Source organism: Hypanus sabinus, chromosome 19 (assembly GCF_030144855.1).
Source record: "Hypanus sabinus isolate sHypSab1 chromosome 19, sHypSab1.hap1, whole genome shotgun sequence".
NCBI classification, from domain to species: Eukaryota; Metazoa; Chordata; class Chondrichthyes; order Myliobatiformes; family Dasyatidae; genus Hypanus; species Hypanus sabinus.
Window position 1 is genome coordinate 19,633,561 of NC_082724.1, and position 15,837 is coordinate 19,649,397.

Below are 15,837 nucleotides of genomic sequence, written 5' to 3' on the forward strand. Positions count from 1 at the left end.
AGATTACCAAGAAACATACATCTCCACCTTTTGCCTTTTCTGAAACAGTAGTTAGGTCCATCCTGTGCATCAAGAAGCCTTTAGGTCTCATCACTTGTATCTGGCATACGCTGAGTAAGCCACATCTTGATAAAATACAGAACACAGTATTTCTCATTTTTCTTCAATATAGCAACTTTGCTCTCCAGCAACTGCACATTTGCTAACAAGATGCTAGGTAGAGGTGGTATCATCCATCTCCTTTCAGCCTGACTTCTTTCTCTCTTCCAGACATGGCAGTGAGCCTTTGTCTACTTAAAGATGCTGTATCTGCTTGCTTGAGAGTTAACTTCACCAAGTCCTTCAGAAAATAGTGAAAACTATAGCTTATTAAGTCAGTTTAAAAGTACATTGCTTAAAGGGAAATAACATGCTGCAGATTGCAGTAAGAGTAATTCAAGAGGTATATTTAGAAGTATTGAACATCTCTGTAGTTCACTGATTCCATTTTGAAGTTGAACTTGAACTTGACTTACTTAACATATAGTAACCTATTTCACGACTCCCACCATTTTAAATATATGCCTTTAGTCTATTAGGTATTACTTGTTCAATTATTACATTAGTTTCCTTAGTAAATTTATTGAACCTTTTTCAATGAATAACTCAAGGACAATTCATCTATAAGATGTTAGAAATCAATTTGCGGAGGATAAGTTTACATAAAGTATGCAATTCTCCGATTCCCATTAGACATCTACCATTAACTATAATTAATTTGACGTTGCTGGAACTCGCATTTATATAAAAAAATTTACAACTTTATGACATCCCAAATCACTTTCCAGCCAATACTTCTGTAAAGACTCCACCTGTAAGATATCAAGCAGCATCTATGGAGAAGAGCACAGTTGACATTTCAGGCCGAGACGCTTCAACGGGAACCAACATTTTGTGTTTACCTATCCTGCAGTGTTTTATTCCCCTCTGTTACATGGTACATCCATAATTTTCTACTTCCAGTTCTGATTTCTATATTTGGAACCAGTATAACATTTTTAATATAATTTTACATGTGTTGAAAGATAATTCAATGATCAGCTAGCTCTTGGAGCATGCTGCTTCTTTCAGCATGATCTAGGGTGCAGTCTTTGGTTATAGCATGGGGTCTCTCATGATATGAAACATTATCAAAATGACTTAAGAGATCTGGCCACTTGCTCACAGTCACAAGAACATGTAGGACCTAGCGAAAATAATTAAAGTAAAATCTTTAAAGTTTAAAGACTGATCAAAACATACACATCTAAGGACATTAAAATATTCAAACTAAATTAAGTAAAATGAAAAGCTCTTCTAATATCTCATTTGGGAGTTGATTTCTCCTTTTTTTTTAAATGGGATTGCTGTACCTACACAAAGCCTATATTGCTGTAAGGTCAGCAAGTCCAGGTTTCCCCAACTGAGAACTGGGTAACGTGTGGTGTTTGACATTACACATTGGACTTCACAGAGTACAGTGCCACAGGGCAAATGTTCCAGGATTTGCATTGCATCAAGCAGAAAATGTACAAACCCCATTTCCAGAAACGTTGAGATATTTTCCAAAATGCAATAAAAACAAAAATCTGTGATATGTTAATTCACGTGAGCCTTTATTTAACTGACAAAAGTACAAAGAAAAGATTTTCAATAGTTTTACTGACCAACTTAATTGTATTTTGTAAATATACACAAATTTAGAATTTGATGGCTGCAACAAACTCAACAAAAGTTAGGACAGAGGCATGTTTACCACTGTGTTACATCACCTTTCCTTTTAATAACGTTTTTTAATCGTTTTGGAACTGAGGATACTAATAGTAGTAGATTTGCAATTGGAAATTTTGTCCATTCTTGCTTGATATCAGACTTCAGCTGCTCAACAGTCTGTGGTCTCCATTATCTGATTCTCCTCTTCATGATGCGCCATACATTTTCAATAGGAGATAGATCTGGACTGGCAGCGGGCCAGTCAAGCACACGCACTTTGTGTCTACAAAGCCACGCTGTTGTAGCCCGTGCAGAATGTGGTCTGGCATTGTCCTGCTGAAATAAGCATGGACATCCCGGGAAGAGACGTCGCCTTGATGGCAACATACGTCTCTCCAAAATCCTAATAGATGCCTCAGAGTCAATGGTACCTTCACATACATGCAACTCACCCATGTCGTGGGCACTGATGCACCCCCATACCATCATAGATGCTGGCTTTTGCACCTTTCACTGATAACAATAGGATGGTCGTTTTCATCTTTGGCACGGAGAACTTGACGCCCGTTTTTTCCGAAAACTAGCTGAAATGTGGACTCATCTGACCACAGCACACGGTTCCACAGACTTTCGGTCCACCTGAGATGAGCTCGGGCCCAGAGAACTCGCTGGCGTTTCTGCATAGAGTTGATATATGGCTTCCTCCTTGCATAATACAGTTTTAAGTTGCATTTCTGGATGCAGCGACGGACTGTGTTAAGTGACAATGGTTTTCCAAAGTACTCCCAAGCCCAGGTGGCTATAATTGTCACAGTAGCATGACGGTTTCTTAGGCAGTGCTGCCTGAGGGCTCGAAGATCACGCGCATTAAACAGTGGTTTCCAACCTTGCCCTTTACGCACTGAGATGTCTCTGAATTCTCTGAACTTTTTTTCACAATATTATGTACTATAGATGTTGAAAGACCTAAATTCTCTGCAATCTTGAGTTGGGAAATGTTCCTTTTGAACTGACTAACAATTCTCTCACAAATTTTGGCACAAAGGGGTGAGCCACGACCCCTCCTTGCTTGCAAAGACTGAGCCTTTGATGGACGCTACTGTTACACCCAGTCATGATACCTCACCTGCTACCAATTAGCCTGCTTAATGTGGAGTCTTCCAAAGCGGTGTTACTTGAATATTCTGTGCACTTTTCATTCTTTTTAACTCTGTCCCAACTTTTGTTGACTGTGTTGCAGCCATCAAATTCTAAATTTGTGTATATTTACAAAATACAATTAAGTTGGTCAGTAAAACGATTGAAAATTTTTTCTTTGTACTTTTATCAGTAAAATAAGGGTTCACGTGAATTAACATATCACAGATTTTTTTTTATTGCATTTTGGAAAATATCCCAACTTTTCTGGAAATGGGGTTGTATTTCAGTCAAATGAGTTCAAGGTTGAACTGCCAACAGAGCAGTATTCAGCAGCTAAACAAATGTTTTTACTTCCTAATCTATACCTTATTTGCTGAAATCTCTTGTCTTGCCCTATTTTATCTTTTATCAATTAATGCCTCCTACCTTCCATTATAACACAAATTTCTGTAGTGTTAATCTTTGTTCATTTTACATTTGTGACCCCTCCCCCTTATATTGACATTTGTAAAGTTAGAAAAGTGTACATGGAGGTTAAGGGAAATTAATATTTGTGCTTAACTCATAACAAGTCCAAGGTTTAACCATTTAATAATTTCCTTAAAGTTAAAGATATCATTAACCACAATAACATTACTCAATCATTTTAAGCAGGGGCTTGGTGGGAAAGGAGGATGGCAGCAGGATGAGTGTAGGGTATTAAGATACAAAGTCCATATATCATTTGGATCAACTGACCTTTGGCTAGATGAACGCCTGAATGCACTAGATCAAAAAATAGGCAGTGCTTTACATTTATAAGCATGGGGACATTCTTTTGGTGTTTCACAATTTAAAGTCTGGGCAGCCAATTAAGACTTCTCTAAAAGTATTTTCATGGTAATAGATGACACATAACTACCATTTTATTCAGAGTAAGCTCCCAAATGTTGAAACATAATGACTGTAAAATCTATTTTTAGTTACACTGATTGAACAATAAACAGTGGGGCCAAATATTGGCGAGAATTCCCTTATCTCTCTTCAAGAGAGGGGATATTCTTAAATTTAATGTCACTGACAGCAGTACCATATTAGAATTTAGTGCTCAGGTCTCTAAGATCCACAATTTTCTGATTCGAAAATATGCATACTTCCAACACAGTATTGGCTGATAATCAACTATTTCAGATTTCAGATATGAATGCATTGAATTATACATAACACCTCCAATCTTTGGAACATCTGGTTATTAAAGAAAGCCAAGGGAATTATCCTTGCTTCCTGTCATCTCCGTTCCTGGATCAGTAACAGTTCAATAAGAAACTTAATTTGAGCAAATAGATTACTTTTAACAGTCCAGGTAAAATAAAATCCAAATAATTTTCCTTTTCTTGTCTAGTGGTTGCTCTTCCTAACAACTCTGATAATTCAAACCATATCATTTCCCACTACTTCGCTTGTCACTCAAAGTCATACTGTCCTCAGGACACATGCCAGAGAATGACAGCATGTTCTTCCTCCATTCCTTGACTCCATGAGACCAACGATCGACCAATCAGCAGTGGAAAGGGTGAGCAGTTTCAAGTTTGTGGGTGTCAACATCTCAGAAGATCTATCCAGGGCCCAGCATCAATTAATAAGGAGGCACAACATTTCACTGGGAGCTCTAAATGATTTGATATATCACCAAAGACAAGCAAATTTTTGATGTACCGTGGAAAGCATTCTAACAGGTTGCACCATTGTTTGTTTTGAAGGGGCACTACACAGAATCAGAAAAGGCTGCAGAGGGTTGCAAACTCAGCCAGCTCCATCATGTTCACTAGCCTCCACAGGATCAAGGACATCTTTAAAAGGCGCCACCCATCCACAGGATCCCCATCACCCAGGACATGCTCTCTTCTCTGTACTACCATCAGAGGAGAGGTACAGAAGCTTGAAGACACACACTCTCTGTCATCACGTTTCTGAACATTCAATTAATTAACCCATGGACAAAACCTCCCTATTTCTGCTTATCTTTGTTACTTACTTAACATACGTATTGCAATTCATAGTATTTTTAATGTATTGCACTGTACTGCGGCTGCAAAACAACAAATTTCATGACATATAGTATGTCAGTGATATTAAACCTGATTCTAATTTGAACTGTAGATGGCCAAACTAAAAAAAACTCTACTAGCATGTTCAGGAGGATTTTAACTCACACAATGCATTCAGACCAATAAACCAGTTGTATTATTCAACTATTTCATGGTCAAACTAAACCACAATGCCATTTATTCAACATTTATCTATAAGACTTGATACCCTTACAAAAATTATAGTCTGGGATTTAATAAAACTATAATAATCTGATATCCAGTTGCTTGGACATCCCCATGGTTTGCCATTTGGCTCACTGATTAGTGTGAGCTAGGAGTCCAGGATGTATGGCCCAAATAATGCCAAAGTACAAGACGAGCTGAAGCCAAACAATTAAAACTCACTAGGTTCTATTTCTCATTCCCTTTATACTCAACAGGTCCAGTTTAAAATTTATTGTACTATTGTCAACTTGTGAAAAAAGTAATACATATGCATGTTGTGGTACTAATATTCAATAGTTTAATCTCTACTTTTAATGTCTCTTTTTCCTGTCCTGTCAGTGCCCATCACCTGCAGCTGCACTCAAATCATGGTTCGTTTCAGAGATGGTTTCTGCTCCCAGGGCTCATTGACTAGCCATTTTTCAATTACCCAATGGCATGGCCTGGAAGACGAGTGCACCTCTAGGGTGCTGAGCCTTTGCAGCCCTGTGGATGAGCTGATTCCTGACTGCTGTCACTGACTGAAGTACCGCGGGAGAAAATGAAATATCAGGAACAGCAGACTGGCTGTCCGAGTTCTCGGCACTTGACAAATTTCTATCTCTCTCTCTCTCTCTCTCGATGGTGGGGGAAGAGTTTGCTGCTGACCCTCAAGTCAGAGAACTTGAAAAATAGTGACGCACCAGACTTTAATATCGCAAACAGCAAGTTGCTTTTTTTGTTTTGTTAGTCTCCCCTCTCACTGTGTGACACCTCTCTGCCCCTTTATTAGGGAGAGAGAGAAACTGTGGTATGTCAAATTGTTGTGCGAATGATCTGTTTTTGTTGTCTCTCTTGGGGGCTTTGCTCTAGATAGCTTGGTGGATGGTGGGTGCTGCTGCATGTTGCTGTGATAGGTGGGGAAGGGTTGATGCTTGCCGCTGCTTGTGTGTGTTTGTGGGGGGGGGGGAGAAGAGAAGTGGGGCTTTGGAGTTCTAACGTTTTTACTCTCACTCATTATTCGGGCTACCCTTCTGTTTTGTGGATGTCTGTGAGAAATAAGAATTTCAGGTTGTACAGTTGCCTTCCTTATCCGCAGGGGATTGGTTCCGGGACCCCCTGCAGATACCAAAAAACGCGGATGCTCAAGTCCCTTATTTAACCTGTCTCAATGCAGTGGTCTTTAGGACCCAGCGCAGCTCTGAATCCGCAGGGTTTCTGTTCACAAAAATAATCACAATCATGATTGAAAATTAAGTGTAAGTAATAAAGTGATCAGAAAGAGGTGAAACGCCATCAGTCATTGGAAAAGCAGTCGGTCAACAATCGGAACAATTCTGATGGGAGCATTTGAAAGGCCCTGCCCTGATGAAAGCTACAATTATTACTAAGCAACGCAGTGGTTTAATTATTGAAATACATATGTTTGCTAAGTGTTTTATATGCATAGAAAGGTAAAATATATATTATATACTAAGACAAATGTTTTACTAACTGAGGCTACATAATACTGGATGTACCTGTTCCGACTTCAAATCCGACAAAGATGGACTCAGGAACGGAACTCGTTCATAACCCGGGGACTGCCTGTACTTTCAAATCATCTCTAGATTACTTATAATACCTAATACAATGTAAATACTATGTTAGCAGTTGTTATACTGTATTGTTTAGGAAAAAATAACAAAAAAAATAGTCTGTACATGCTCAAACAACGAGTGCTAGAGAGAAAACTTCCAGGTTTACCTAATCCGTGGTTGGTTGAATCCGCGCGTGCGGAACCCGTGGATAAGGAGGGCCGACTATATATTGTATACATTCTCTGAATATTAAATGGAACTAACTACTGAACTAGTTCAGAAAATTCTGTTGGTTTGCTATTGAAGGTCCTAAGGGTACTATATTATCAGAGTTTTACCTCATCCGCACATACCTTCAAGCAGTGTTGCCTTTAAGGCATTTGTTTATTTATTATATTTTCGCTTTAGTAATTCGTTTGTTTCATTTTCTAGTTAAAGTTAAGGTTGTTTAAAGTAAATTTGTTGTCTGTGATATATCGCGGCATGCGATGACGTCACACCCGGTTTTGCCACGTCTTGTGGGAAAATACCAATTTGGAAAAACAGGAAGGAGGGGGCTTATGTGTGCAGGATCAGCGCGAGAAAAGTTTTCTTTCTATGCACTAGAAACATTAGAGAAGCAACGCCGTAAGATCATGAGATAATCGATATGCTGAATTAAAAATGTTAACGCTGATTCTGTTAAAAGTAATGACGGTTGATAAAGTTTATGTTTTTTGTTATTTAAAGAGTTGCGGATAGTTTGTGTTGAAGTGTATTTAAAGCCAGTCGATGGCATAGGTAGATTCTGACTGCATGTTGCACTTCAATTTAATATAGTTGTTTTACTTGTAGTTTTGTAGTTTTACTTTTGCAAGTATTTATGATGTAAATGTGATGTCAAGAAGGAAACAAATACTATATATATATACAATACAATATATATACAATTTATATATTGTATATTTTAGCAACAGTTTTCACCATACGTTAACGTGGAAGAGTGAACAGTAAACGGTTAATCTTACTGGGACCGCCTCATTGACTGGTTTAAGCTTGGTGTTTAGTTCAGGGTTCTTTTACACCTGTGTGAGAACACTATAGTCCCTATATTTTGCTTTGGTTTCATTCCTAAATAACATGGATATAATTTTAATGTTGCATTGTTTATGATGGATTCCTCCAAAATGTAACATAATATCAATGTACTATTAATTAAAGCAGTTCAATTAGAATACGCTAAAAAGCTCAAAATTCAAAGGAATCCAACCCGCTTTCATGCAAACTGTTCTTAAAATTTAACCACATATACATGAGCAAACCCTACCCATACACCACTATTACAGAACTATTCATCAGTATAGCCTTGGCTGTGTCATTCTTCCATCACAATGTTACGTTTTAGAAATTACCTTCTCCTTTGACTATGGCTTTTTTTTCCATAATAGGTATAGGGAGATGTATAACTATGAAATCATTCCATAGCCACAAAGGCCCTTCCTTTCTACTTCAGACTATACATATTTGGAAAACCATTTTTATACTATTATGTGGGGAACTTAGGTGTACCAATGTGAAGTGCTCTAGCTCTAAAAATGAATATCAAAATCCAGTTCTAAAGCTTGATTCTAGCACTCTCGGCTGGATAGAACTTTCAACTTGGGCTTGCCAAGTGTCTGCTGGACAAGTGAGTACTATTTTCAGAACCCATAAATGGGCATGTAATCATCATTCAAGTCCTGAGACACCATATTAAGCTATTTAGCTTGACTCAACTATTGAAGCTTCAGCTTTGAGTACTGCTAAAAAAAAATCAGAAATTCAGACCAACTTTGTAGTTTCCACAATGATGACCATTCAATCATACTACTGTTTGTATGAGATTATGTTCTTGCTACAAATAAATCGTTGATGTTCTATTTCCTCTGGCATTCCACCATTACTACAAATGAAATCCAAGAAAATTCTAATGACATATGCAAAGTGCCAGAAATACATCTATGATACAATGTAAAATGGAAAACCTTGTATTTTCTTATGACACAGAAGGCCTTCATTTGGCCCACTTTGTCTACAACGGCCCCCAGAGAAATCCCACTTGCTCCTCTCCCCCAGTTATTATCCTGTAACCCATTCTCCCCAGTAACTACTTTGCCACTCAAATTCTCCAGCCACTTACCTACACTAGGGGCAATTTACAGTAAACAATTAACCTACTCTTTGAAATGTGAGAGGAAACCAGAGCACTCAAGGGAAAACAGTCTCGGGTAATGCAAACTCCACACAAATCAAAATCTAACCTAGTTGTGAAGCAACAGTATCATCTATGCTGCCCTTCAAATAATTCAACATGGTTTTAGCAAGATAAATTACAATATTAAAAATGAAACAAAAAATCAACTATACCGGTCCATTTAATTTCTTAGCTTGATCTTCAGAAAGATTACTTAAGAAAACATTTAAATCCTGGAATGCAATTTCAATTCTTTTGAGGAAAAAAAGTTAAAACACCTTATAGACAATGTCATATACTTCAAAAATATTCCAAAAATAAATAAAAGATTTTAACATGAGCACTACTAATAAATTCACTTTGCCCTTTTGTTTGATGTATTTCTTCACAAGACAGAAACATCTTCTGGCAGATAGCCCGTGTGGTACAAAATTATAAACACATAAAGTCCGACTTAAACTGCACAGCAGGCTCTTTTGCCTAATTTATCCATGATAATGAAGGTGCCTTCTTGAGCTAGTCCCATTTGCCTGCATTTGGCCAATATCATTTTAAAACTTCCCAATCCATGTACCTGTCCAAATGTCTTTTAAACCCTGTAATTGCACCTGCTTTACAAGTTCCTCTAGCAACTCATTCCATATACTCATCACCCTCTCTGTTAAAAAAACCTGCCTCTCAGGTCCCTTTTACATCTTTCCCATCACCTTAAACCTCTAGTTTTAGACTCCCCTAACACTGGAATGGTGGATGGTCACAGTCCTTTAATCTATGCAACTCATTATTTTATAGAACTCCGTAAAGTCAACCCCCAGTCTAATTTGATACAGGGAAAACAGTCCCAGCCCACCTTGCCTCTCCTCATAATTCAAGCTCTGCGTTCCCAGCAATGTCCTTGTGGATCTTTTATATACCTGCTCCAGCTTAATAACATCCTTCTTATAGTATGTCCACAAATGCATACATTATCTCAGTTATGGTCTCACTATAGTCCTACGTAGCTGTAACATTCTAGGACTAGAAAATGAATATAAAATTGAGCTCAGTAAGACAATGGCATCATAGCAAAATGCAAAAGTAACCTCAGTGCCTCAAACACAAGATTGACAATTTATAAATATCTAACCTGCTTCTAAAATATAAAGTCTACAGTTCTAATGCAAGTTTATCAGTTTCAGCCTCCTCCCAGATTCAATAATGGAAGCAGAATCAGGATTCGGATAATTAAAGCTAAATGTAGAACTTGACAAAATGGTGACTGTCTTCTTTATATAGTTCTTGGTCATCATTTCTCAACTAACAGCTACCAGCCCTGAGCCAAGTCAATCATCATTCATAATCTGGGTGTAACATTGTCCTTTGCATTACATCTTCCATTTATTTTTTTTTCCACTGTCCTTCCCCCATTCCCACATCACAAAGAAAATTACACAGTAGAGTTTAAAGGAAGTAAATGTTTCAATCATTAGCTTTAAATTTCCACAAACCTGGGCCTACTGCATATTGCTGGGGTAGCAAGTGTATTTATGTTCTGTGATTCAATTTTAAATGTCTTCTTCCCAAAGATTTGAGTTGAAGTAAGGTTGCCAATTTTTGTTCAATACATTCCAGGTGGTTTCATCAAATTAGATAACTATTTTAAGAACTCAGCCACTCAAAATTATTTTTCCATGGAGTGAGGGGGCAAATGACCATTTCAAACAGACGAGTACAGTCTTCAAAACTAAGAAACATGATTCACCATTCAATATTCATTTTGAGTTTTCCACTCTTCCACAGGGAGCTCTTATGGAAAAGTTGAAGAGCTTAATTTTTAATTCTTGGAGGTTTTCAACACAATCTGGCAAGTTGGCAGGCCTTAGCAAAAAGCTGCAACATGAAAATTGTTGATATTTTCAATACTTAAAATACAAATTAATCAAAACTGAAAATCTAACTTGCTCTCTAAGATAATTTCACATTTCTGATGGTTTCCATACAGGTGTAGTTGAGAAGGATATGCTAAGGAAAGAGGTCTTTATAATTTCTAACTGTGAGATGTTTAAGTAGGTTTAGTCAAGTATTAACATTTCAGGCTGGTGATCATTTGCCTGAAATAATGAAATGTCACTGAGTTTAATCATTAACTGTATTGTTCTGTAAAATTGCTGCCAGATCAGAATATTTCTAAAATCCGTAGCATTTGGCTTAGAAGTATTCTCTCCATGAATCAAGTAAATCTAAAAAATATCAAACAGTAAAATAAGCAACTACCTAGTGTTACTGGACCATCTGTATAACTAGAATTATTTTTGTAATGCAACGAGCAGTGTATTTGCAATTTCTAAAAGTTTCGCATTTCAACCAAGTAATCTTAGTGAATTATAATATTTTCCATCTGGCGGCTTCCACCAATTTCCAAACCAAATTAACCTGCATGATTCACAATACTAAAATAGCCATTCTATGGCATGTACTCTTTCCTATTCATCTTAGTTGTTAATGTAGGGACACCTGGAATGGAAAATGAGGAAAAAATGTACTTCATATAGCACAGGTGCAAGCTTTAATTTTGACATTAAGATTTTCCACTGTATAATTTCTTTTTAGTGGCCAAAACAAAATATTGCATACAAATTAAGGCAGGTAGATAGATACAGCAAAATTATGGCATCCACCTACAAACAACAGAACTTGATGTGTTAGCATCTGAGGTATTAAAGCCAATGATAAACAATACATAGCCTAATGCAAATCCTTACAGCATGTCTGGAAAGAGTGTCACAGTGATGATGAATGTATCAGCAGTGCAGACAGCTCCTAAAGCATTGGTCCCTTGCCAAATAATTTTGAGGCCTGAGCCACACTTGCAGTTAAATCACAGTAAAGATAGTGAAAATTTTGAAGCATGAAGAGATGGGTCACCAATGAATATACAAAAGAAATGCTTATTTCTGTTACGTATACGTATCATAACTTGGATATTCAGATGGATTAAAATAGAGAACTGTTAAAGGTTCTACTATTGATATTAAATGGACAATACAACATCTGTTAAATGTATTTTCTTAAGGAAATTGAAAACCTAAAATCTGTCAGCAAACTAATTAATAGTATCAACATTGCAGTAAAGCAGATTAACTGCTTATTTCCTTGTAGCAGTCCATGGGACTATGCTGCACCCAAATTAGCTGTGCCATTTCTGACTGATGTATTACAACAAGTAATTAAAGGCTAACAAAGCCATTCGGGGAGAATGTATATTTTTAAAATGTTTGCCATTTCAAGACCTGCATTTTCAATGATAGCATCTACAACAGCTTAATTACTTTTTCAGTGCAACTGGGACTCAACAACTGCAGTTAACTGAACAAACCATCAGGTCTACTATTTTCTCCTCCACACTAATCTGAAGAGGTCTGGTTTGTTGCCAAACTTATTTCAGAACCTGTCATCATTCCTGCCAGGTGGAATGAGCTGGTTCTCCATGAATGGCTTTTGTTTACATCATGCATTTACTCCCTCTGTACATCTTTCACAGGAGGCATTCTCAGATCAGCAAGCAGTAACTAACAGAATACTACAGGAATTGGTGGCAGAGCCCCAGCTAAACATGCTCTATATTAATGCTATAAAGGAACCAAATGTCAGATTTCTAAGTTTGTTGATGAGGGAAAAAAAAGATGCGATTACAAACAGAAAAAATGCAAAAGACCCTCAAAAGAATAGACAACTGAGTGGGCAGGAATATGACTCACCCAATATAAATTGGAAAAATACAAAATTATCTATTTTGATGCACAAAACAGAAATGCAAGAGAGATTCCCACCTGCTATCAAATTTCTGAAGGATCCATGAACACTACCTCATTATGTAACTTTTGCACTATTTATTTATTCTTGTAACATAGCAATTTATATACCCTGCACTGTACTGTTGCCGCAAAGCAACAAATCTCAAAGACATATTAAATTGATTCTGGTGAGAGACTGATATTGTTGATCTTCCAAGGGACCCAACTGTCCTTGTGCACAAGTTACTGAAAGCCAACAAGGATGTTTAGCAATTAGGAAGGTGAATGTGTACTAGTTTTTATTAAAAGAGGAGTTGAGTGCAGAAGTATAAACATTTTACTGCAATTATGATCATACTAGAGTACTGAACACAGATAACTATGTATTATCTTGAGCTTAGAAAAATAAGAGATGTTTCTCGCTATGTTTCACAGCAACTCTCTGACTCAAGAGTCTGTCTAGAAAAAGGAATCTTGCTCTCGTTATTTATTGCTATTTATTTATACTTGCATATGCACAGTTTGTCTGTTATAACTGTTCATGCTATATTCTTAGATTTAGTCAGTATGCCCACAGGAAAATGAATCTCAGGGTTGCCTATGGTGACGTATAAATACTTTGATAATAACATTTACTTTCGACTTTGAATGTCTGCTCTAAAGGATAAGCCATCTTTAAATGAGATGAGAAAACAATTCTTCACAATGTTCAAGCTTTGTAATCCCTTATCCAAGACCACTAAGTTCATTTAAAACATTTATTGAGATGTTTCTGGACATTAAAGCAACCAAGGACACTAGGTTAGCACAAGGAATTAAACAAAAAAGTTCAAAGGGAGAGGTGGCTTGCTCCTACATTCCTATGACACCACCGCCACAAGTTGCTGACCCAAGGAGAGTCACCGTTAATACCTTCAACCTCTGAGGTTCATCAGTAATTGCCTCTACACCCTCATATTAAGCAGATGTTTCAAGGCTTTCCTTATCATGTATTATTTGCTCCCTTAGAAAATTACCAATTGACTTAAAATAAAACAAATAATGCAAGGGATCATGCGTGGAATACTAAAACAATTGGAGACCAGTTCTACAAACATATTTAAGTTATTTTTTGTAGTTTTACAAAAGTAGAATTCTACATAAACACAATTTCCAGGTCTTTGGCTTGTCCTATTAAATGGAATTGATACAAGTAATTCCTTGTTGCAACATAATTCTCACTGGGCAGTACCAACAACCTAACTGAGTTATTTTATTAACGTTGATTTATGTCAGGATCTGTTAGTATCACAGTTCTTGGCATGGGAATCTTAACCCTGTTGCCGCAAGTCCCTTGAGCCTCTTAATTTGAGTGACATGTGGAGAACTGGAACCCACACTAGAAATATCAGCGGCCGATCAGAGTGATGAAATGCAAATTAATTAACGTATGAAAACATTTAGGCCTGCAAGTCGGTATTTACCTTCACGCGGAAACGGAGGAGAGCGAGACGGATGCAGTGGCTCATGCAGACAGGGGGAAGGAACCAGACTTTAGGTGGCGGGGTGCCTTTGTTCTGGACGTGGCTGATGATCTGCTGGGCTGTCTGCCTGTCGTTGATCTGCTTCTTCACCCACTCGTGGAGGCGGGGCTTCTCCAGCGCGCCGTTGAAGTAAACCACCAGCTCGATGTTGCCGCTGAAGCAGGCCTTGGAGAGGGAGGCCAGGTAACTGAGCATGTGGTTCCACTGCCCGCCGCTCACCCAGTCGTTGTAGAAGCCGCCGTAGAGGCGGTGCAGGCAGTTCTCGGCATCGACCAGCAGGCGGAGCGGGGTCTGCGGAGGCCGGTTGCGGCCTCCACCCACCAGGCTCCCCCGGGCCAGCTTCTGCAGCTCCACCGGCACCACGGCGCTGGCGCAGTGCTTCTCGATGTACTCCTGGAACCCCTGCACCCCCATGGTCTTCGCTCCCTCACAGCGCACGCCAGGGACGGCCCGAAAAAGAGCGGAGGGCGGATGCGCAGACCGAACGCCTCGCGGGCCCCGGGGCCGCTAGCCGAGTTGAGCCGGGGGGATCTCGATCGGATTTTACCGCACTTTGCCAGACGGTAAGAGTGACCGTGCCGATCGCCGCCATGTGCTGTTACGGCGCCATGTCTGTCAGAGCGGCCGCGCAGGCGTACTCGCCCCGCTACCTTGACGTCAGCGCTAACTCTGCCGGAGGTCACGTTCAGGGTTGGCTGTCAATCAGCCCGTGGCGAGAGCGGAGTGCGGGCTTGTGGTACCCGTGGTCGCCCCTCTGGAGTTCTTCCACTTGCAACCTGCGGCCGGATGGGGACATCAAAGGTCACTAATCTCACGTTTTTTAATTTCTTGCACACTGGCGTTCTTACTTGCGCTTTAGTTTCAGTTCAATGCGCAGTCCTCAAATCCAAAACTACTAATTAATCCATATTGTTCATCAAAAATTATCGCTGCCTTTTACGTCGGTTTTCCTGGCTACCATTTATGATGTCTTAATTTTGCTCTCTTAAGTTTAAGACTTTAAGGGTTTTGGCTCAAAAATGTCGTTTGTTTACTTCCATCCATAGATGCTGCCTGTCCTGCTGAGCTCCTACAACGCATCGCGTGTATTGTTCTAAATTTCCAGCATTTGCAGCACCTCTTGTGTCTTTGAAGATGATGTGCTTTTGACAAGGTCCGTGTATTATCATGTGTTAAAGGTCTTTTGCTCCTACCCAAGTATCACTTTATCAGTTTTATAGTTAAGTTTATTGTCATTTATGTATGTACATCTATATAACCATAGAAATGAGACATTATGAAGGTAAGGATAAAATCTACAGATAAATCGCACATAAATAACAAACTAAAGTGGATAAATATTATAAGATTTGGAACAGATTAACCAGTGGTACTTTGAACATGATGCAGCAGAGAGTTCAGAAGCCTAAAGGCCAAACGGAAGAAACTGTTTCCCATCCTGATTTGCTTGTTTTATGCATATGCCCTGCCTGATGGTAGAAAGTAGGAGGATGCTGGTGGATGGATGGGAACCTTAAAAATACTAAGGGCCCTGCATAGCGCTTGTGATAAATGTCCCTGATGGATGGTCGGGAGACCCCCATGATCCTCTCAGCTGCTTTCGGT

General features: G+C 38.7%; 1 protein-coding gene across 2 annotated transcripts in view; it reads right to left on the reverse strand.

Moving 5' to 3' along the window:
• LOC132377774 (constitutive coactivator of PPAR-gamma-like protein 1) overlaps positions 1-14,847 on the reverse strand; it is a 138,221-nt gene extending 123,374 nt beyond the window's left edge. The window contains exon 1 of one of the 2 annotated variants that reach the window (XM_059944120.1): positions 14,173-14,847. In XM_059944120.1, coding sequence (XP_059800103.1) covers positions 14,173-14,646 — 474 coding nt within the window. In that variant the 5' untranslated portion in view covers positions 14,647-14,847. The remainder of the gene's footprint in view (positions 1-14,172) is intronic. The other variant, XM_059944119.1, reaches the window with a different exon arrangement.
• Positions 14,848-15,837: the final 990 nt, after the last annotated feature.